Source organism: Glossina fuscipes, unplaced genomic scaffold (assembly GCF_014805625.2).
Source record: "Glossina fuscipes isolate IAEA_lab_2018 unplaced genomic scaffold, Yale_Gfus_2 115, whole genome shotgun sequence".
Lineage (NCBI taxonomy): Eukaryota > Metazoa > Arthropoda > Insecta > Diptera > Glossinidae > Glossina > Glossina fuscipes.
The window spans coordinates 2,819,442-2,844,501 of NW_023998458.1; the positions used below are offsets into that span (position 1 = coordinate 2,819,442).

The window sequence follows — 25,060 nt, forward strand, 5'->3', positions numbered from 1 at the left end:
CCGCTTTAGAACTTTGATCAAAGTACTAAAGTCTAAAGTAGGGACTTTGCTTTGAAAAAGACTTAATAAAACTTTCATCAACCTTTACAAGTCCCCTCCAAAGCTTATGTTACCATACGAGTTTGATTTGAATGGCAATTATATGAATATATTGAATTTTAAAATATATATATAAAAAATATTAAAGATTATATGAAGAATTTGAATAAATGTCAATAAAGAATATTACTTACCCCTCTTATTTATTTCAATCACACCGTTTTGAAGTTTAATTACAGTTTCTGGAAGAGTTTTACATCTTTTATTTTGAACGTAGAGAAAAAATTATTAACACAATCCGAATGACGTATGACAACACAAGGCCCTTGCAAGAAATTTTCCTAACATTTGTTAGCGAACTTATTAAATTGCGCATTTCTTAAAACCTTTACGTACATTTGAACAAAACAACAATAAGCGAAAAAAATGCAATTTTGGTTGAGGACTGCGCTTAGACTCCCGCACATATGCTTTCCTATCCTTTTCCATTGTAAGCGTCCATTATACCTGCAAAGAATTTATAAAAAAACTTCAAAACGCTATAGCAAAGGCCTTCTTTAAAAAAAAGTTAAAAACCTTTACGCCTAGCCTTTAGCGTAATTCATATTTCTGAGGATTTTCTTAAAACAATTTTGTCATAGCAAATAAGGCACAATATGAACAGCCTATTGCTGCTTTAGAACTTTTTAATATTTTTTTTTTTTGCACGTATTATTCAATTGAATAAAAATAACTCATTAAAAAGCAAATTTCGTACACTTTTTATTTCTATATAAACTATATATAATTGAAAACAGTTTCATTAATTTGCAGAGAATTTTATATTTTTTTTTTTTCTTGGTATGTTGAACAGAAATGGACTAAGCCAATAGATTTGTGGCTTATATGTCCAAATAATAAATTGTTGTAATTTTTGGTCACAATTATGTACCAAAATGTAACAAAAAACGAGCAGCCGTAATAACTGCAGCCAGCATGTTAAGTGTAATTGTGTATGTGTGTGTAATTGTGTTTGTTGAGTTCTTGAAAGTTAAACAGTGTTGCAAACTTTGGCTGAAAACGAAAAGCAATGCTATAGTAATAGAAGATTATTAAACCCAAAAACGAAAGAAAAAAAAGAAGAGAATTTTATAAAAGCGTAAATTTTAATTAAGGCTTTCCGCTACCTAAAGCAAACGAGATCATGTTTGCAAAAACAGTGTTGCGAAGATCAAAGCATTACCCCTAAGCATGCACTTGTTTTCCGCTAGTTTGTCTAAAAACTAGCAAATGCACACGCTTTCTTATGAAAGCAAGACGTTACGTATGTATAACAGTTTAAAATTTTTACAGCTTTAAATTTGACTACGGAACATTTGCAAATGTTTGAAGCTAATGTTGACAAAATCCATTTTTGTTACATTTTCTTTTCATTCAAACAGAGAACGAAGTATTTAAAAACTATTACCCACTTTTCAAAACCACTTTTATCGTTTCTTCATTGTAAAATAAATATTTCTTACTTTTAATTTTAGATAACTTTAGATGAAACATTTTTCCTTTCCCTCAAAATACCCGATACATTCAAAACAAATATTTTACTCAAAATATATCAATCAACCCAATCACAAACAAATTTTAAAATAATTTGGGAGATTAAAATGACTCGGGGGCAAGGTTTAGATGGCACTATCGATCGATGAGAAAGAGGAAATGAAATTGATATTGAATTTTCATGTAATGGGAAGTGGTACAAAAATATATATATTTGGAAACAATTTCATTAATTTGCAAGGAATTTTATTAACGCGCACTTCTTAGTAAACTTTCCATTATCTAAGGCAAACGAGATCATGTTTGCAAAACAGTGTTGCACACATCAAAGTATTCTACCACAGTGTGCGATTGTTTTCCGTTGCTTTGTCTAATATATAGCAAATGCGCACGCTTTCTTATGTAAGCAAGACGTTACCTACGCATTACCGTTCACAATTTTTACAGTTCTAAATTTGACTACATATTCAGGGCAATGTTCAATTTATGACGAAAACTTCACTTTTATTATATTTTCTTTGAATAAAAAAAAGTAAAAACTAACAAAAAAAAGGAAAATAAAAAAAAAATTGAAAAATACTATAAAAATTTAAAAAAAAATATGTAAATAATGCAACAAAAAAAATTTTACCCTCGCCTAAGGATTTGAAATCCAACGACAAAACAAAAAAAAAATTAAATTTTTCCTATTCTCGCGAAACTAATGGGGAAGCTGTGCTGTTGCAATGATTGATGCGGTTGCCGTTTCATTTTACTGTACAAGAATTGCCAAGCTGCGTACGCCTTTTAATGGCGTTTTTTCCGAGTTGTCGCCTTGACCAAGGTACTAATATTGCTGATACTTGGCATTTTAATGGGTATTTTATTGTTACTAGTGTCATCTGTAGAAAATTCTCTATCCAAATACACCTTACGTACTTGCAATTCAGTACTATAACTCATTGTTGCAATACGTTAACCCCTAAGTACGTCAAATTGCACATCAGGCATTAAAATTTTACTGGGGTCGATTACGTTCGCAGCAAATTGGGTATATCTACACGTGGCCGTTTTTGTCTCTGTCAATTTTTTGCAATCCGTTGATCGCTTACAGAATTGCTAAAAAAAACAACAAGAAGTAGAAATCGCACTCCATGTTCTATTGAAGCACCCTCACAGTATTGTCGAGGGCGACCAACCGGCGTATGAGACATTAAATTTATGGGATTTTAGCGATGCGGTGTACTTTCTGCCTTCCTTGAGGCGTAGACTTTGAAGTAAAAATAACAGCATGACATTAGAAAATATAATGCCAGACAAATTGGGAACCAGCCTGAAATTATTATAGGAAAAAGTTAAACTTTAAATTTTGTATAAGAAGAAGATTTCAGAATTTATAGATGATGCAAATGCCACCAGGTTTTCAATGGGTTGAGTCTATTTTATACATTTTACATTTATTATTCTGGTTAATTTAAAATTATTCTATGTTCTTAATCTTCTAGACATTGTGCAAATAACACTTAGTTGAATTTTCTTATTATGTTTTATAAAATTTTTCACTTAAGTTATATGAAAAAAGCAATGTATTTTAAATTGATTTGATCCTCGCATCTTAAATGTAATGGATGAAGATACGCGTTTCTTACAAATTTAAATTATATACAAGCGACTACGGTTTGTCTTTATTGATACTAAGAATTTTATTGGTTACCGATTTAATGTAACTCTTACTTCGTGCTATAAATTAACGGTATTTATGTCAAACGTAAATGTTACGTAACTTGACTAACTGACTGACTGAGTGTATAATTGTTTAAAGAAAAGCACGCGCGCGTTACCTTAATCTTAAATTTTAAAAACTCCCTCTACATCGTTGCGATGCAGTTACCTATCGCTCACTATTTATCTGTAGGCTTTATCGTCGGAATATATGATATATGGCTGATTATTGGACAAACTTGAACTAGTTTGCTGATGCTGAGGAGATGATCCTCCAAAGTACGACATTCTAGATGAATAGGTGGCTTGTTGTTGCTGCTGCTGTTGTTGCTGGTGTTGCTGTTGTTGCTGGTGTTGTTGCTGCTGCTGCTGTAGTTGTTGGTGTTGTTGCTGTTGCACTTGTCGTGCTGATAGGCTTTGAGTGGACTGATGTATGGACGGCGGTTTATGCGGTAATGTAGCGTAATTTTGAGCATAAGGAGGTACGGCGTAAAGGGCAGCGGCAGCCGCTGCTGCTGCTGCGGGTGTACTTTTATAACTTATCGGCACACTGCCGGGTCCCATAGGTAACGGCGGTATTCCAATCATAGCAGGTCCATTATGATATTCAATTGTACTCATCCGCAGACGTACAATGCAGATGATAATAATCAAAATGGCTATAAAAGCTACAACGCCACCTACAATGCCAATAATTAATGTGTCATCATTGGTCATGATGGGCGGTTTAGCTTTGGTTTTGATTTTCATATGAGGTATTTGCGTGGGTTCCATACTCCATATAATCATCGGCGGCTCTTCTGTTGTTGTTGTTATTGCCGGACGTGTTATCAAACGTGAAGATGATTTTAATACAGTGGTACGACTTGTAGTTGAAGTCATTTTTCGTGGGTCGCAAGTAAGCTCGTCGTCACCGATTTCTATCAGTTTTTTTCCTGCTAAATATGACGGAGACTGACAGACTATTGCGGGCATATGCGACGTTGGTAACCATCGTCGTAAAGCTCGAGCATTGCAATCGCAGTTAATAGGATTCGAGGCGAGACCCATCAATTTCAAATTTGTACGTCGATCTTCTAATGCGTTCAGAAACTGTGGCAACAAAACAGACACTTTTGAACCTTCTATATCTAGGGTAAGGTGACTGGACCGTGGTACTGGAAATAGCAGAGCGGGTGGTAATGACGTCAAGGAGGTATTTTGTAATTTTATGATCAAATCACTGCTTTTCAGGCCCGCCAATGTACTTGAGGAAATACTTTTCACTCGCTCCCCACGAATACCAATTGATTTAAGACGCGGATGCTTGGACGGTTGAATTTGTTCGGTGCCTATCGCCGAATCTTTAACTTCGATATCGAAATATTCCAAACCGGGCAGTAAACCTAAAATGCCTTGTAAATCCAAGTAGCCCAATAGAGGAAGATTGTAAGCTTCCAATCGGGCCAAGTTCGGCATATGACGAAAAGCGTTTTTCTCGATTCGATTACATTTAGGTAAGTCTTTTAACTTCAAGGTTTTCAACATTTCGAGGTGCTGGAAATTGCCCTGAGCTATAACATCGAAACTGTTATTCGATAAATCCAAGTGATGTAAAACTTGTAATTTCGGCCAAGCTGCAGTTAAGTCGGATAAATTTTCTAATTGATTACCGGATAAATCTAATGTTTCGAGCAACGTTGTGCGCTGAAAGATTTCAGCTTCTATGGATTTTAATCTGTTATGCGACAGGTTCAAGTATTGCAGGAACGGCGTTTCTAAAGGTTCCAAATGCTCTATACCCGTAGCAGCCAAATTCAATTCTCTTACAGTTTTGGGTTCATTTAGAATATTGCTGACCGCTTCTTCCGAAAGAGGATTATAAGATAAATCTAAATTTTTTATATTTACCATCATACTGTCATCAGCGGGTATAAGCTTAATCTTATTATGACTTAATTTAACCGATGAAATGAAAAAGTACTGGCGTTGCAAAGCTTTGAGCGGTGCGTATTCGAATTCATTGCCAGCCAAATTGATATTCTCGAGCATTTGCAATTTCGAGCGTTCAAAAACCGTATCGGAAAGTTCGTTTAATAAATTATGTTCGAGATTCAATAGCTCGAGTCTTACTAATCCCTCAAAGGTACGTTCGCCAATACGATCAAGGCTGTTGTGAGATAAGTCCAATACTTGCAATTGTGTAGAATTGTGAAAAGCCATTTCACTTAACATATCCAGTTGATTGTGGGCTACCATTAGCACTCTTAAGCGAGGTAAGCGGGCAAAATCCAATTCTTCAATGGTTTTCAATTGATTATAGGACAAATCGATTTGCTCTAAATACTGTAACGATGATATTAACTCAGCCGGGAAAAAACTGAATTTGTTATGGGCGGCCAAAATGATTCGCAAACGAGGATGTATACGGAATGAGGAGGGAAATAAGTAACTGAGATGATTCAATGATATATCAAGTTCCTCCATGCCGGTACCGGTATTAAAGAATTCACCCTTGAAAGCTGATAATTGATTTCCCCGTAAATTCAGTCTTTTCAAATGCATGACATTTACAAATGCTCCCGGTCTTATCGACGTAATTTGATTATGTGACAAATCGATGGTACTGATGTTCCATAGGTCTACAAAACTCCCATCATTAATTTCTTGCAAATTATTCTTGTTCAAGTAGACATGTTTTAAGTCTTGTAAGGCGGCAAATAAATCACCAGATAATTGCTTGAGAGCACAATGACTCAAGTCCACAATTTGTAATCGCAATAGAGGTTTAATTAGCGAAGCAGATATCGGGGACAAATGATGATTACCGCTTAAGTTTAGATATTGAAGATTTTCCAAGCCTTCAAATATATTACGGGGTAATTCCGCTAAAGTGTTTCTGCTTAAATCCAAACTACGCAATTCTGACAGTGATAAGGGTGTATTTCCCAAGGCCGTTAAACGATTTTGTCCTAATTTCAATTCATTCAAGGATGTCTCCAAACCCATAAATATATCCGCGCTTAATGTAGCCAAAGAATTGCCAGACAAATCCAAAGAATGTAAATTGTTGAACATGTGAAAACTACCCGCTGGTAATTCCCGTATAACATTGCGGGATAAAGTTAATGTAGTTATATCCGAGGCTTGTATTGAACCGAGAATTTCCGATGATAAGGCGGCCACGCGATTAAAGTCCAAATGCAATGAATTCAAATGCGTTAAACGTCCCAATGCACTGCCCGGTAACAACAAGATATTATTATCACGTATAATTAACGTTTGTAGATTTTGTAAACCCTCCAAGGCGTCATCTTCGATCTGAAATTGAAATTTTATGATTATCCCCTTTTTAAACTCAATCGAGATCATTTTAGTGCGATTACCGTTCTCAGTGAATTTAGACTCAAATCCAAATATCTTAAGGCTGTCAGATCTCGGAATGTTCCTGGTGGAATTGTCGTAATACCATTACGACTTAAATCTAATATTTCTAACGAACGCACCACTTCCAAATGACTGTAATCCAAACGCTAAAATAATCATATTAATATCAATTATTTGCTTAAACATTTTAATTATGGTTAAGATGACCTTACTTGCAACATATTCGATGATAAATTCAATGCTTTCAAATTGCTGATGGCATTCAAAGAAACGATTGGAAATTTCGGGATGAAATTCTCAGATAAATCCAATTTTTGTAAAGTCGGTAAATTTTCGAAAACATCGCTATTTAAATTTGTGATCCGATTACCGGCCAACTTGATTTCCTTGATTTTACGCAAACCTTTGAATGCTAAACCTTCGATATTTTTAATATCGTTATAGCGTAAATCGATAATTTCCAGCTGCGGCTGAGCAATAAAAGACTCATATCGTAAGATTGCTAAAAAGAGATAAAAATTCTTTATTTTTTCAAAAAAAATTGAAGCCATTTTCTTACTTATATAGTTATGTCGTAGGGAAAGATGCCTTAGTGCTGAAGGTCCATTTAAAGAGTGAGACGGGACCACGGTAAGACTATTACGATCCACATAAAATTCCTGCAAATGAGAAAATTTTTCTTTTATTAATTTAAATTAAACTTTTCATTTAGTTGGTGGAATGAGATATGTCTTTCCCCCCCTATCTTAGTGACAAGAGAATTCTAGGCTTTCTATGCTAAAAATGATAATACTAAATTACTTTAACTTAACCTCAAATTTAATATTTTCATTTTTGTTCACTGCAAGAAATCGTGACATATGATTTTTCTATTTACGCAACTACACGCAACTACATGCAACTACACGCAAAGACGCGCACGGTGTAGGGTGACAAGTACACTAATTTAATAGCATTAAATTAGAGAAATCAATGCACAGAACAGAATAATTTAATATAAATATCTTTTTATTAGAGCTTTGTCTTCACGTCTACTGTCTTTTCGCTTTCCCAACAGGAGAGGAGAGACGTAGATTCTTCATCAGTATCAAATTTTGAAACGATCTAAGCATGTCCGTCCATCCATCTGGACGAAGGTAAACATTTTGTTGCTCGTAAAAATGAAAAATTTCAAATTTGGCAAAACCTTTGGAAACTCTTGCACGTGGAATGATATTGAAAGCGGACCAAATCGATTAAAGAACACCCCTATAGCACAACATAAATCGAGAACTTCTCTATCTTATCTATGCTACAGCATCTATATAAAAATGGAAAACTTTTCCATTTCACGTCCATCTGAAAATGTAAATATCGAAATTTAATTTTTTCCGACTATTTATACGCTACACTACTTGTGGTACAATTATATATAAAGTTTGTGTGGCTGTATGCAACACTCACAAGGACTTGAGATTGACCCACCTTTCATTATATCGATCGGAATCATTTTCTAAATCCGTCTAAATCTTATCTATCCGTCTGTCCGCCTTGTTTCCTTTTTTTCAATCTACAAGTCGCAAGTTTTGAGATATTTTGATGAAATTTAATACGCTGACGTCTTTTGGCCCAAGGATGAAAGCTATTGAAAATGATTTAGATCGGACCATTTTTTCGGCAACTTGCATTAGAAATAAATTGCAATTTTCAAAATTTTTTGGCAAACCACGTTGTACAATAACCTTGCGATATTCCAAATTGGCACATATCCTCCTGAATTTGAGCGAAGTACGTATATTTTTTGGATACCACCGCTTATAAGGACTCTCGGGAAGTGTAAACTCTTTTATGCCAAAAAAGCCTAATTGTTGATATTCTATAATTAAAATTTGTTCGTGATTGTCATTTGGCATAAAAATTAAGTGGACAAATTTTAAACAACATTTGCCTGGCACTTTATGATGAAAACTGGTCTAGAGCAGAAATTTAGCAAGAAAATTCTCAGTATGGAATTTGTATAACAATGGGCTCTTTTTTAGATCCTAAAAGATATAAGAAGGGTTACCGTGATAAGCAAGCCTTTATATGGAGCAAAAGGAAAGTGAAAAATAATAAAATTTTTGGGAAGCATATTAAATTTACTAAATTTGGACAACGTTGTGTGGGGGGCTTTGATTGCAAGTACGACGTTCCATGAAAATAATTTCTAATTTTCAGGCTGAGAATGATGGGTGTAGAAAATTGAACCCCACAGTTGAATGTAATTTTCTTAGTTTGTTCTTTTTTTTTTTATATACAGATGAGTACCGAAGGCCCAATATGGTTTTCCTCTAGCCGACCCTAGTTCTACCACGACAGGCACAGGCTATTTATATCAACAAAGAAAGCAAGGCTAACTCTGGTCTGTTGTGTTTTCTTACACGCTAACATTTCTATTTAGTTCGAAAATCGTTTTCATTTGATAAACCTGCCCGCCGGTGCATGTCAGTTAAGTGCCCATTAGAGCTGTTTAAATGTTTACACTTTTATAAATTAATTTCGAATCAAAAATTATGCCATATTTTTATGGCACAAAAGCTTGAAATATCTAAACAGAAAACAGAAAAAAAAGAAACAAAGACCAAAAAAATAATTCTGTTATGGTATTTTAATGTACAAATTTATATTAAATGGTGTTAGTTAACTCAATACGATACCGTGTAAAGAAAATATTTTACTTAAGATTACGAGTAAAAATTCCAATAAATTAAAAACAGACAAGCAAACACACTAACAACAAATACAACGAAATGCCTTAAAACAACATTTTTTCAAACCATAACTCAATGAACTCGTGTGTGTGTGTGTGTGTGTGTGTGTGTGTAAAAAAAGAGAAAAATAAATCCTTAGGCTGAGGTGAATTTTCGATGCTCTTTAGCTATATAAATACATCTCTGGTTTCATTATGTCAGGTTATTAAAATTCCTTTTCATATATACTTTAAATGGCCTTCCTTTTTCCTATGCGTTTATAAGGTTAAACCGGGCAAGTCGACATCAAATAATTGTTCGAAAGTGGTCTTATCTGAAATATCTCCAACTGCCTTCGTTCTTGAATCGAAACCTATCATCCTTCAAATTTCATCGAAATGTCTCAAAATTAGACCATATGTGATAATCGTTACTTAGTAGACTTGCGTTCATTTTTAATACCTTGAGCCTAAAATTTTGTATATTTGTATGTCATCTTTGCTGCTTGCTTCCAATTGATATTCTTTGCTGCAATGTCATAGTATAAGACTTAGACAAGAGGTCACCTATTTGCATTTTATGCTTTAAAATGTTCTAAGAAACTGTTTACGTTGAAATTTGCGTTTTTCTCTTTAACCTCAAAAGTGTACTGAACGACTAAAAGTCAGAGGCGCAATTAAACGGGCTCAGGCACTAGTGTTCTTATTAAAAATATACATAAAACTGTTTGAATTTTTGAAATATATATTTGGATAAGAAGGATGTCACGCCACTACTGATAAAGGAAAAAGGTTACTATGAAAAATTCAAACCGTGAAAGTGCTTTGCAAAATAACCAAGACTTTTTCAAAATTTTACATTCCAATGGCGCCAGCCGTTGACGCCTGCCTGATTTGCCTTACAGACGCTCTGTCAAATGAACTGACGCGTAATGAATCTTTAATATCTGCCATTTATCTAGTATTTATTTTCAATGTGAGAATCAGGGTAGTCTTCAGTCTGCGTGCAAGCATGTCCAAAACTAGAGCTTACAATTTAAAGGAGATTTCGATTTAAATATATTTCTCAAGGTATTGATTAGCCTGCAGCATTTCGCTTAATGCAGTTATTCATAGAATCGCCTTTTAAAAGACGATGTTATACAGGTACTGGTTGAGCCAATGGTCCGACCTGAACTATTTTCAATAGCATTCGTCTTTGAGTCAAAATCAAATTCCATCAAAATATCTTAAAAATTGTAGGTTAAACGCAAGAAAACAATGTAGACAGACGGACAGACAAGTTTAGATCATAAGGTGATCTAAGAAAAGGTGGGTATATCTTAAGTCCTTGCGGGTGTTGTGGTTGGCTATATATCTGCACAAACTTAAATCCTTATATCAAAACATGGTGCAGGTTATAAAAATGATAGAGACTTACTTTTCACAATCAACCGATAGGTCCGCAATCAGAAAAATACACACATTTCATGTGTTGTGCTGCTGGAGGACAAAAATAAACTTCTTACGTATTTTTAAATTTTGGCAAACAAGAGTCTGCTTGGAATTTGTTATCATAAACTAAAGTCCTGTGATGTGACAATTTTCTGTCTTTTTCTATTTTTATTATTACTATGGGAAAAAACCTCTATACGCGTACGCATGATAATAGAACAAGAACAGAAGGCTTATAGGTAGAGAAATGGCGGAGGACAAGTGAGCATGAGAATGGTTAATGATAGGACGGGAATTGTCAACATATTTTCATCTCAAAGATAGTCTCCTTCTCCTTTCTAGCTCAACCAAAGAAAACCTGAACCGAATCAATATCTAAATCAAATTCGAAAACTTTTACAAAATTTATAGAATCTATCTGCGTTACATTCAAAACGACAAATTCATTATACTCGCATACTTTAATGGCAGCATAAAAATTACGATCTGATAGCAAATACGCAATATTTATATTTTTTTTGAAGCTTTTACCGAACGAAGCACTGTAATGAAGTTGTGGAAAGGGAAGGGTTTACATCGCTTATTAAGGCATAACTTCAATAATTTTTAAGTGGTTGTTATGATTGGCGGCGGCGGTGACGGTGTAAATCTCTTGCAAATGAGATTTCAAATGTTAAAAAATATAAGTAAATAAATAAACAAAAAAAGAATGAACAACAATAACAAAACCAGTTAGACTTGTGGTAACATCTTTGGCAAATGTACGCTAACCAACAATTTGATATTTGAATATATATTTTTTTTCAAACATTGCTGAGTAAATTGTTTATAATAAAAATAACCTTTAATTGAAACGTGTGCTGGTAGACTAAAATATTTTGCTTTAATTTTTTATTATACTAACCTTCAAATCGACGCAACCTTTTAGTAAACCTTCTTCGATCGATTTGATTTTATTGGCCGATAAATCTAAAGTTTTTAAATTTTTCAACGGATGAAGTTCTGCTGAGGAAAATATTGGATTTAAGCTATCGCCTAAAAGATTGTTAGATAAACGCAAAACGGTTAGACTTTCTTTAAGGCCGACAAACGATTTTTCTGGCAAGCGTCTTATCAGGTTATACGATAAATCCAGCTCCTCCATCGGCAACTTTAAAGTACCAAAATGCTGTTATGTGAAAGAAATAGAGAAAATATATATATTATACTTTTATACTATATATATATATATTTTTGCATGAAATACTGCCGCCCACATTTCGCTTGTAATAATATAATAATGAATTTTTTTTTTAATTTTGATTTAAGATAAGAAAATATTTTCGCTTTCTTCTTCAAAAATTATTGCTTTGTGTTACGGTTTTTATATTTTCTTTATAAATATTTTCACTAAGAGTGAAAGTGCTTTTATGCAATGACTAAACACACGTACGTATTAATTAAGTACTTATGTCACTCATACTTACTCGTAAGCCTAATGAGATTATAGGAATAAATGAGTGAATGAATGGAGGAAAAAATCTGAGAGTGAAAAACTTTTAATACTTTGTCTTAAGTTATAATTATATAAATAATAAAAAATAATTATAAAATATTATAGTATAAAATACAAAATAATTCTATAAATAACAGGAGGTCAAGATGAAAAGTCTATGCGGATTCGTGAAACAGGCAAGGGCAAGGTCATACCTTAAGAAAATTCAAGCTTAACTCAGACTGTAGGATTTTAAAGCTTCTATTCGTCTTCAATAGCTGGTCAAGGTAATATTTTTTTCTTTTTTTTTTTTGTAACCATTGATCATATAAATCATGAAATCCTTCAACAAAAAGTGTCAAACTACCATCTAGCATCCGCATTCATAACATCAATTTCAAACGGGTAAATAACAATCCACATCACGGCCCTGCCCGCCTGAGACCAGGAATAAACCATTACCCTGGGATCGGAGTGACTATTTCTCTTGATTATTCAGAGTTTCATAGGCGACAGTTTTTCAAAATTGTTTGATTTAAAATCCCATAATCAATGTTTTCGCTTTGTACGATCCATAGCTGCGAGCCTTCTACTTTTTGCTAATCAAATGCTATCGCCCTGATAGCTGAAAAATGCCAGCAAATTTAAGATAAGACCTCTTGCTGAGATACTCTATCTGCGCATTGTTCGAAGATTTATGAAATAGTTCGTAAAATTAAAAGCATTTCTGAGCTGAGCAGAAACATATTGATTATAGAAATTCTTTGCTCTCAAATAATTTGGATAAAAGATTCGAATGACTTGTTGCCGAAGATGAGGCTGCACATCTAATACTTTTCATATTCCAGATATTAAAAAAAACGTGCCCGAAAGTCGTTGAGCTTGTTGCTTCAAAGCAAATGAAGGCGACTTCTCTCGCCCAAAGTGTTAGAAAAAATATTTTATGAGATTCATCCGGAAGTTTTCTTACCAAGACTATTTAGTGAAGAGCATAATCAGTGGAAAGCTGACTACGCTACAAACGAAATGAAAGATCCTTTTTCTTGTTGGTGCGTTGGTATCTTGCAAGCACTTCTTATCTCTTTTTCCACTTCTTCCGGATCATCTTCGTGATACGCGTGTAGGAGAACATTATCCGGCTGATTGGTCATTTAAAGAAAAACGAAAAGCCTAAAATCTCGGTACCATCAACATTTCAGATTTTTCCTTCCTCCGACATCAATTAATGGAGCAAAAATGATTCTTTTTTTTTTTTATAAATAGCCGCTAAAAGCGAGTTTACGGATCCTTCTACCAAGGGCGAGGAAGACGTTGACTTTAAAAAGCGGTTTACATTTTTGAACTTAAAAATTTCATCATTGCCTTTTCGTTTTACCCTCGTATTGCTTTTCTGTTTCATTAATTAATTAATATGAAATCAGTAAAAGTGATTTTTTTCATATTTTTTGTCATCATAACAATACTCTATTAAAGGTTATGCGAAGTGTTCATATACGCGGGAAAATTATGGAAAAATAATTACAAGTTTAGTATAATTACATATTTTATTTATTATAAATATTTGTTCGTTTTTTTTTTTTTTCTCATTTTGGTTTTTTTATTCATTACTATTATTTATTATAAGCCTACAGGCACGAAAATTCATCATTACTTACCTGCGATGGTAAGACTTGCTGGCCACTATAACGTTGCGAATAAGAGACTATAGGGGCACCGTATGGTAGTTGAGGAGCTTCACCATGAAATACCACTCGATCACAATCCATTGCCACTGCACCTAATTGTCCCGTTGTGCTGAATGCCACGACGTTGCATCTATAGAGGAAGAGAAAAAGACAAATTAAAGTAAAGGAAAAAAGTTACACGGAAATAATGCAAAACAATAATTATTATTCACAAGGTGAAGAGGAAGAAGGAGAAGAAGAAAGATAAAAACAAAGGAAGAAAAAATGAATTTCAAAACCAAATTCGCCTTAAGTCGAACTTAAGATGCCTTCGTCGACCTACCAGTCTTCCTGCCTATCGTCTTCGACGATAAGGACAATAATAGTCTGATTTGTTCTTTGTCTGATCTGAGTGCTAGATAACTTTAAGAAATTTTAACTTTCTGGTCTCTTCAAGTTTTCATTTATTAATCACTTTCAATTATCCTTTCTATTTTCAATCCGTGACTTCTTAGGGAAATTTGCGATCTTTCTTTTTATTCTCTTTAATACAAACTATTTTGAGAAATGGACCTGGTTGGCCAAGCGTGCGCATAGACGACATAAATGTATTGCGGCCGTTTCATAAAAGTTAGAGCGTAATTTCAGATCAACGTTTGCAAAACTTATTAATGAATATAAAAACCATTTCAGATCGATATCTGAAATATTTCAAAGGCTTACAATGAAAATGCAAAAAATCTACTCCAAACCTTAACTTCTGATGATTAACAGGCCTCTTGTAGTCTTTCTCGTCCTCTTTTATTCAGTTATGCTCTAGCTTAACAGATCTTATGAGAAAAAAGGCTTATGTGAACTGAATTTAAGATAGAAAGAGATATGAATGATAATCTTTATGCTAATCTCTATGCGTTATTTTCGACACAGTTCTTATTTCTTTCTTCTTATTATTATTATACTTTGCACCACTTGTGATGCAAGGGTACATTAAGTTGCAAGCAGCGTTTTAAGCTTGTCTGTCCGTCTATCTATCTGTCTGTCCATCTTATTTTCTTTTGTTCACTCTGCAAGCCGCAATTTTCAAGATATTTTGTTTGCAAACTGGGACATCGGCGAATTTTGGACCAAGGAACGAACGGTATCGAAAATGCTTCTAATTGCACCAGTTTTTCAATAGCTTGCGATAACAAGCAGGGTAGTGTACGGTAATAAATAGCGGGGTCACTGTAGTGTTTTATACAGTGTGTAGGCTAACAGACTCTTTTCGTCATTACTTGAAGGAATAGCTATCTTCCTTATCTTCTTCTTCTTCAAATTTTTTAACTAATAGTCCAACAAAACTATTTGTCATACAAACTCAATGTGTCAAGGCTGCACTACATAAGCGCATTCTTCGGACGCATTCACATCCAAGTATGACCGAAAGGTACAATATTTAGTCTTTAATGACAACATAAGATCTTTACAACAATAAAGATCTTTAGCAATGCAAAATTCAATCTTACCGTGTACCTAGATCATGTTAGGTCAAGTTTTGTAGGTCCTTCCATATAAGAGTTCTTGTGAAAAGCATCTGATAGTAAGGTATGGTTTACGCGATGTTACAATGAAAAGTAAGTGAGGAATTGTATTCGGCCAAGATATTAAATATATTGAATGGTCGAGCATGCCCAACTACAAAATTTTAATTTGTTCGCTATAGCGATTTATATTGACAGTCCACAGTCAAGCAGCAAATAGTATAACTGACATTTGTCAAATTGCCGTCAAAAAAGTGAGAAGGGTCTTCAATAAACAACTATGCTATGTGGATAGAGGATAGAGTATCTTTATGCAAAACTTGCTTTGTTCCTCCGTTAGTTTTTCATTAAAGTTTCCCAACTTAATCAGAAAGTAATCCATTAACTTATTGATTACGTTTTCTTTTCAGAACTTATGACCCTTCGAGCAATTCTTGCGGTATTTTTAAAATTAACTCTAACAAGAGACCGTGACAAGCTAAACACCTGGCCGAGGAACAACTTCAATGAGAATGCTATATGCACAATACTAGTTACTAGTTACAAAGACTAACAACCTACTATTTACAGGTTTGTTCTCACAACCACATTACTTGTATACTGAGATATATGGAAAAACAACCAGCGACAATACTGCAGATCTTAAGGGCAATGATAAATGAAATGATGATTTTACTTTAATTACCGGCCAATAGGGTTCATAAGCACACATTTAAAAGACATATTTTAAGTGATAATGATTTATCGCTTCTAGATGATTGATGAGTAGTTACGAAAATTTTGACTATACAATTCTAAGCGTTTTTATAAGCAAGTACAACCCATTTTTCAATACAATCTGTAAAATGATATATGTAACGATTTTCTTGAATTTTTTATACTTCATTTTAATTTTTGCAATCTTCTGACATCACGCACGAACGAAGGAACAATCGGAGAGAGAGAGAAGAATTCGGTTAACTCTGTCGTGCGGAGATCTTGCAACACGAACCTATCTTTCTAATTGTAACAAACGATATGAAAAACTTATGCTGCTCCTATTCATTTAGCTTGGCGAGTGGAAAAACGTGTTCAATTGCAAATCAATCGGCTATAAGCGGAAATTATTTATTTTATGGTATATTTGTTGTTTGCAATAATTCTAAGAATTGTTTTCTCCGCCTGTTTTTCTTTTTATAGGCTCGTTAAATAACATTTGTGATAATATGCGCTGATGGTAATGAAGATGGCGCGATGATGACTGAGGGGAGAAAAACAAGTCTTCAATTTATTTATGTAGGCATTGATGCACACTCACCTGCAGGGTATACGCAATGCTGGACTCAATTCTGGACATGGTCGCCATGCCTTGATTTGTGACAAGTAGAGCAACAGCAATAGAAATACATTACGATGGAGACTTGTTCGTTGCTGTGGTATGTGTTGATGTCGTTGTTTGCAATCGGGAAAAAACATCTGAAATTCGAAAGAGAAAAAATATATAGAAATGAATGCAATGCGAACGAATGTAAAACGCAAGAAAAGAAAAAAACGCGATTTATTATAAATTGTTCGCTGCCTTTTCTTAATTGGTTAAGTGAAGGATAATTTAATGGAAAAATACAAGTGCCTGCCTGCAAGGTGTTCTTTTATGTCAAATCCATCTTTGTTTCTTGCTGTTTTCCTCTTTTTGTTATTTATTTATTTTTTGTGATTTTATTTAATGCGCGCTTACGGTACATACTGCAAGCAACCATGCATTGATGGACATGTTTTTCAAGATCAAGTAGCAAAAAATGGTCAGCTTTGCAATTTTTTTAGTTTACATAAATCATAAGCAACAAGTCAAAAAACTGTAGTAAGCCATTGTCCACCATTATATACCCTACACCACTTCGCTTACTACATTTATTCATACGACGACTTTTTCAAAATGCAGCTTGATGATCCGAGCCGAAACGTTTTCAATTAGCGCTCGCGTCCTTGGGCCAAAACGTTCCGATGTATTAAATTTATCCAAAAATTGCAACGTCTACGTTCAACACAAGAGAAGGAGATGGATAGACGGAGAGACAAGTTGAGATCGCTTGAGAAAGTGATACGTGTACCTTACTCAATTCCTTCGTATTGTTGTACATATCCAGGCAAACTTAGTCAAGCCTTGTGTACGACAAATGGTGTAGGATAGGATATAAAAATGTTTAAAAAGATTACTTCTACGACGTTTGTATTATTATTAATGACTATAGATTTTTCGTTTGGTTTGCTTTTTATTTTTATTTTATTTCTTTTAGTTTAATTCAAATATTTAACTAAATTAAGAGTTTTACTTAATTATACGTTTATTGTAATTTGCTTTTCGCAACGACAATGAAATTTAAAAAAATTAATCTTATTAAACTGACTAAGTGCGGCAATGGTCTTCAAGCTATCACTCATTGTTTTTGTGTTTTGTAATTAACTGAATAAAAACTTTGCTTTGATTTGAATAAATTTTGCGTTGATTTCGTGGGAATGAAAAATGAAAAAAGATAAAAATACCTTACATTCGATTTCGTAACATTCTCTTAAGTTGTCATGATTAATAGTAACGGAAAGCTAAATAAATTTCTGCTCAAAACTAAGAAAAATTCATTCTTAACTAGCACGCCATTGTTACTGCTGATTAAAATTATAGCATTATATGGTTATATAATGACTTGTAACCAATAAGGTCCGAGTGTATAAATTAATAAATCAAGTGTTGTACACTTTATACTCTGTGTGTGCAACACAAAACTTGCAAAAATTTTTCCTCCATTTTTAATTTCACCTTCGCATGAAAAATTTGCCTTAAATGACTTTTTACTGTAAATGAAAAAATTCCGTTATCCTTCTCAAAGGGAGAACCACAATATCAGAATATGATCAATTTTTGTTATTATATTTCTTTTTGTTAAGGAATTGCGTGCAGCATCCGTACAGCGAGGCTTGATTCACACCCATGCATACGCATCTAGCTTGCTTTCGTTTATGCTATTTAGCGTAAAGATCCTGACGTGCTATATATAGCTCAATTTGTTACGAACAGCTTTTTTCGCCAACGCACTTTTCAAAACTAATCTTTTCGATACTAGTGCCAATTCAAAATTAACGGATTTTTCTTGTTTTTATTTTTGTTATTTTTAACTTTACAACCTTTACTATAAAATTTTTAATATTTTTCTATTACAAAAATATTTTTAAAGATAATTTTTGTGTCTTCAATAGTGCGTTTGCACATCCATTTAAACAGCTTCCGACATTTTCAATTTTCTATCTGTTGTCGCTCTCATTCGTATATTCATTCATACATCAATTCATAAACTCATTCGTAAATTCGTAAATTCATTTATACATGCGTTCACCCACTTGTGAATTCAATCGTTCATATGCTCATTCATACATTCGCCCATATAGCCAGTCATACATTCATTCATATATTTATTCATCACTCATATATTTATTCATACATGCACCCATATATCCGTTCATACATTTACTCAAATATTCATTTATATATTCTTTTACACGTTCATTCAAGCATTCATTCATCGATTCATTCATAAATTCATTCATATATTTAATCATGTATTCATTCGTATACTCATTCACACATCCCCTCACATACTCATTCTTACATTCATTCGTGTTTTTATTTATATATACATTTACACATTCACTCATACATTTATTTATATATACACTCATATATTCATTCATACATTCGCTCAAATATTCATTTCTATATTCGTTTACACGTTCATTCATACATTCATTTTTTCATTCATACATCCATTCATTCATTTTTTCATTCATACATTCATTCATTCATTCGTTCGTTGAAAAAAGTTATTGATTTTGATAGTCTTTCTAGTCTTTCTTTCCATTCTCTTGGCCACATATATATCGTTTAATATACGTAATTGTTTACATTAGATAAATGATTGATTATTTGTCTCTTTCAACCGTCGAACCTCGGACGACAAAGTGTATCTTAGCAATTTGTAATTAAATTACGACATATCTACAATCAATTCTAGTGCTGCCTGTAGTTGAATTCTTTTATTTACAATTAAAGGGGCACTTGTCAATGAAATCATAGTGCAATTGACATACATAGAGGAAGTACCGCTTTGCATTGTGTTTTCTAATGTTAATGCAAGTAAAGCATTGCGGTATGATTATATCAGCCCTGATACATATGTACTTGATATGTATAAATGAAAACTGCATTTTTAAAAGGAGTCAAGCCCTTTAACAACGTCTGCGGAAAACTTCATAACATTTCGATTGTTTCTTTTTTTGTTTTGCAAATTAACGAGTTCTAGAAGGTTTAGCGTCACTAGTTTCAAAAATGAAGTTTAGCTATATAAAAATTGAATGGAAGAACAATTTTCATGAATTAACGTACAGGTGGAATGTTGGAAGCGTGAATAGCATGAACTCTTCTCAAGGTTAATACATTTTTGCTTCGTTTGTTTGGACTCTATTCAGTTTCAGTTATCCCTTGTTGAGCCTAACAGTCGTAACAGTCTAAAACACATCACATGGACATGGTAGCATTTCTTTTTCGTTTTGTAGTTTTCATTATTTTAAAATTTAGTGAATAAAATTATTTCATAACAAAAACAAATAAGAACGTTATAGACGGGCGACGTCGACTATTACCCTATACCAGTTCGGCCAGCGCAGTTATTTGCTCGGTTTGATAATAATACACCAAAACGCACATATTGTTTCCATGCAAACCCATAATTTCATCATGAAAGCCCCCTTATTGGAAGATTATAGTTTCTCTCCATGTAAGTGTTTGCATTTCGTGATATCGCCAATACAAAAAAATAGACCTGCGTGATCCCAATTCGCTACTGTTATTGCTTAATTTTCAAAATGAATCCTTTTTCGGAAGGGCTTACCACTTATTAGATATGTTATAAAGACTGGGGCCAAGAAATAAGCTAATTATTATCGTAAACAAATTTTTATCACAAAAAAATTAACAATTAAGCTGTTTCGGAATATAAGGATACACGTTCTATCAGAATCTTTATATGTGATGGCATCCAAAAAATGGACCTACTTGGTCCAAATTCGGTAAGTTAGATGAGCCAACTTCCACCATGAAATATTAGAAATGAGACCTTTTTACCATATAAATCTTCAATTTCCGTAGGAATGGTTATATGACAGGGGGTTCAAAAAATGTCCCAGCCGGTTCATTGGGGTTACACCCCAATTTAATACTAATACTAATTTAAATACTCATATTTAGTCACATTTTTTTTGTAGTGGTCGAGAAAGTGGACCGATTCGATTCTGAATCGATCTGTACAATAAAAGGTGGCTCTATCTGAAGCTCTTCTGCGTGTTACATATTTCCATACTAACTTAACCTTTACAACAAATGGTGTAGGGTACAACGAAGAATTCTATAGCGACTATCGGCGCGCAAAAGCGATGACAACGAAAGCACACGGTTTTCTCTTATGACTAGTGACCGATCGCAAATTCCAAATACGGCTCTGAGTTGTGATTAAAAAATTTAAATCGACTGCCGCCATATTTACAGGTCATGGTCAAGTTTGAAAATTAGTTTAACTCCCGCCTGCAATTGTCCAAAGCTAGTAACTTTCAGTCTGTGCAAAATGCTGGATATGCTAAGTTTCCCCTTCAAAATTCGAGATTTTTTCCAATCCAAGTGCCTTTCTTTTCTTTTTGTTTATTTGTTTTTTGCAATTTTACAGAGAGTGTTGCTAATTTTCTCGGTTTCTATTTTTATAAAATTCTTTCGTCTATTTTATAACATTTTTCAAAGTTGTTTACCTTAAGATTACCATCTCGTTAAAATTCCAACACATTAACGGCTTAAATTTAGAAAACGTTTTATTGTCCGGCATGAAATTTTGCACTTGTCCGTGTCTAAGCGATTTTTTCTTTATTTCAAATAAATTTTTATTTAACCAAGTGTTGCGCTTGAATTGTAAGATGAGTATAATTACTGTAAAATTATTACCTCAAGCGCAACAAACGTTCAGTAAACAGATTAAACCACTGCTACGAAATAGTTGCATATTAAATAAAAATAACTGTATTTAAAAAAAAAAAAAGCAAAAAAAAAATGTGTAAATACACAATATTCAATCATAACTATTATCATCTCGTCGAATAGCGAAATGTATGCGATTATGGGCGCTATGTGCTATGAAAATTAATATTCATGATTAGTGTTGTTTTTTTTCTTTTCTTATAAAAGAAAGCAAGAAAAAAATAATCTTCAACTTTTTCATATATCGTTTATATATCATTTTATTACATGTTAATTGTGCGCTCTTTTTATACCCATCAACGAAGCATGGGGGATATATTAATTTTGTCAAAACGTATGCAACAACCAGAAGTGAGCTTCAAATATCGCACAAAGTACTTTCGCACATTTGTATCAAATTCTCAGTTGATTTAAGCATGTCAGTCCATCCGTCCTACTAATCCCTTTTGTAAACATGCTTCTGCACGCAAAAAAATTATCGACTATCGACTTCAAATTTGGCAGTACTTGAAATATTGGAAGTACTTGCAAGCAGGTTTGTACTAAAAGTGGACCTAATCGAAGAACAAGTCTATAGCACTACATAAAGTAAGGACATCGCTGTGTTTCAAAAAGAATAAAACATTGGTTTTTTGGCGATGTTGTAATACCTGCACGAAAATGAAATGAAAGAAATTGACCACGCCTACTCAATTTTTTAGTGGGTCATAATTTCATTTTTTTAAAAACTTTATATAACATACAGAAGCAAGCTTTAAAAACCCCGTAAAGTACATCAATTGTTGCCCCGTTTCAAATTCGGAAAACACCTAAGCATGTCCATCCGTATGTCCATCTGTCTGTCTGCGCAACTCTGCAGTTTCTGTCGTGAAAATATAGTCTACAAACTTGCCGCAGAATTTGCAAAATGAAAGGACACGCCTACAATGTCCACACGTCTACGCAGCAAAAACTGAGAACATTTTTGCTTGCCGTATTTTTTGCTTGTAACTCATAAAGTACAACACGTACACCATATAAATATCCACATTTATTCTGAAAATAGAATAAAGCAACCGCGCCCACCCAATATGCAAATCTACTCTGTTTCCTTTTGTTTTAGTTTTATGATCACGGTGATGAGTGTAAAAAATTCGATAATTTTCCCACTTACTTTATTCAAGAAAGATATCATTGTGTTAAGGAACCAACGATTAGAAATAACTGAATCACTGAGCGAAAAGCTCTATATATTGTCCATTAGCGAAAATACATCATAGACCTCATAAAATGTTTACACTCTTGACTAACGTGAATAGACTGAATCGACTGGCTTTGCTTATGTCTTTCTCTATCTGTTCAAGCGTCAAAGAATACACAGAAGTTTAAATTGAAAAACTAATTAATTCGCACCTTAGTTTGTGGCGAATTAAGACCTTGAAGAAAATTGAAGAAAAAATGTTCATTTTTGCAAATTCTAGCAGTAAATAACAATTGAATCGATAGACAGAGGGACAAACCATCATATCCAGAGCAACCTAAAATCTGTAAGAGTTATTTAATCCGTAGCATGGTATTATGTAAAGCACTGTGATCAAGAGATAAGTAAGAAGTACCCATTTATATAGCGCCGGTAGCCGTTAACCCTAAAAGCTCCGAGTTCAATGTCATGATAGTGCCTTCAGAGGTACGCTCTTTTACTGCCATCTCAAAATAAGCAGGCTTTCGACGCCCGCCAAGGAATCCGTTGAGTTTGCAGAATGGTCAGAAATCAGTTAGATGTGAAAAGCAGGGAAAGGCGTTGGTTGAATTTCTTTTTGAAAAGTCCGGAAGAACTATTGTAGAAGAACCAACCAATGTGCAAAAAGCGTGAACATCAATAGTGTTCTCTTTGAAAAACTTTGGCTCGATGGCTAAAAAATCATAACGCATTTCGACATTATGCTTAAAGAAAGTTTTACCAGTCGTGATTCCTGCTACTTTTTGATGATAGGGTATGTGAAATTACGGATATATATTTACGTGTCGTAATTTTTTCTATGGGAAGCTCTTTTTTCGCAAAAATTCATTAACCTAATGAGGAAATTTTCCATAATCTATCATTTATTTGGGCATTCATCCATACGGAAAATGAAGAGGCAGAGATTTTTTTAAAGTGGCGAACAACCGAATATACGAGTATTGTAGAGAAGAAATATGTAGTTACATAACAAATTTCCATTTTCATAAATACATATTTTCATAAGAGCCGAGCAAATTCCATAGTAATTTGATTAGCTAGCGTAAGAACGCATAAGGCGGAGTTTTTCAAAGGGGGCTGGGCATAATCATGATGCTAATAACAGAAACTCCCAACAGTATGGGAGAACAAGTGTCCGAAAGAGATGCAGCTATGGTTTATAATAATTAATTATTTCCGAATAGCTCCTAGCGCACTAGGCAAAGGACAAGTCAATGAAGGTGTCGTCAGCCAAAGCTTATCTTTCGAATACAAGCGAAAGAGTTGCAGCAAGCGTCGCTTGTGTCCAAAGGATTAGCTTGTACTTACGACATTTAAATGCCATTAAAGCGTATATCAAGGCTTGCTGAATCCCTAATCTGCAGAGCAGCAGCCGCAAAGGGAAATTGTTGTTTAATAAAGACCCGGAAATAAGGTTTAATCGTGACTCTCATCTAGACATAACCCCTGTTCCCCTGTTTTTGTTCAAATTTTTTTTTTTCTTTTAGATTAAATTTTCGACGTATTCCTAATCGCTTATTTTATTAACAATTTATTATAACAGAGAAACTTTTTTGTGGTTACTTTTTTATTTTGTTTTTTTGCTGCACATAATTGTGCATATGCAACTAATTATACTTTTGGTTGATGGCTATCAGAGAGTAGCAAAAACAAGTTTATGTGCGACTTGTGTGTGAGTGTGAGTCTTTTGTTTCATCCACAAGGAAGTCGTAAAACGTATAAAAATTTGTGTTAATTATACTTTTATTGTAATTATATTAAAGAAATATTTATTACATGCATTGAACACATTACGTAACATTCAAATGTTGCAAAGCGTATGTATGATGTGTTGTCGGGCAACAGAACCTGTTGGGGAAAATTCTATGCCTTTTTTTTCCTTTTTTTATGGAGAGCCATTAGTTACGATCATTTTCGCGGTTGTAAGTTGCAATTAAGATGAAAACCTGAACAATTTCATTAAGCGATAGAACATGGAGAGGAACATAAAAAGTTCAATTCAAGCAAGTAAAAACGCATTTGCAATATCCTTTCATTACTTCAAACATGTTGTTAATTTCCTGAAGCGAAACTTTTCGTTACATGAGGCAATAATAAAAAAGCATTTTTACCATAGTGTTGCTGCCTGCACCAGCAGCGCCGTCGACGGTATATATAATCGATGAACGGTAAATTTTTTTTTTTTAAATCTTAGATGAAAAATATTACAAAAAATTCAATTAGGAATATTTCCCACGAAAAAAGCGAATAGTTTTCAACCGCTGACGCTAGCTGCCGTAAGCCCTAAGATTATTGCAAAAACGAAATTCTTCCGGTAATATTAAAACAAGATTAGTGCTTCATATTGCAAAAAGCGA

The 25,060-nt window shown here is 33.7% G+C and overlaps 1 protein-coding gene and 1 long non-coding RNA gene across 4 annotated transcripts in view; one reads left to right on the forward strand and one right to left on the reverse strand.

Annotated features, from left to right (window-relative positions):
• Nucleotides 1–2,129: 2,129 nt before the first annotated feature.
• Nucleotides 2,130–16,724, forward strand: LOC119640099. The gene is made up of 3 exons (XR_005247604.1): nt 2,130–2,395; nt 15,849–16,555; nt 16,618–16,724. It is a non-coding gene; the product is annotated as an uncharacterized LOC119640099 (long non-coding RNA).
• The window catches only part of LOC119640098 (protein artichoke), a 36,924-nt gene continuing 14,301 nt past the window's right edge, over nt 2,438–25,060 (reverse strand). For all 3 annotated transcript variants that reach the window (XM_038037912.1, XM_038037914.1, XM_038037913.1), the window contains exons 2-8: nt 16,736–16,893; nt 13,910–14,069; nt 11,685–11,948; nt 7,199–7,298; nt 6,852–7,141; nt 6,639–6,785; nt 2,438–6,573 (exon numbers count right to left, since the gene is read on the reverse strand). In XM_038037912.1, coding sequence (XP_037893840.1) covers nt 3,457–6,573; nt 6,639–6,785; nt 6,852–7,141; nt 7,199–7,298; nt 11,685–11,948; nt 13,910–14,069; nt 16,736–16,893 — 4,236 coding nt within the window. In that variant the 3' untranslated portion in view covers nt 2,438–3,456. The remainder of the gene's footprint in view (nt 6,574–6,638; nt 6,786–6,851; nt 7,142–7,198; nt 7,299–11,684; nt 11,949–13,909; nt 14,070–16,735; nt 16,894–25,060) is intronic.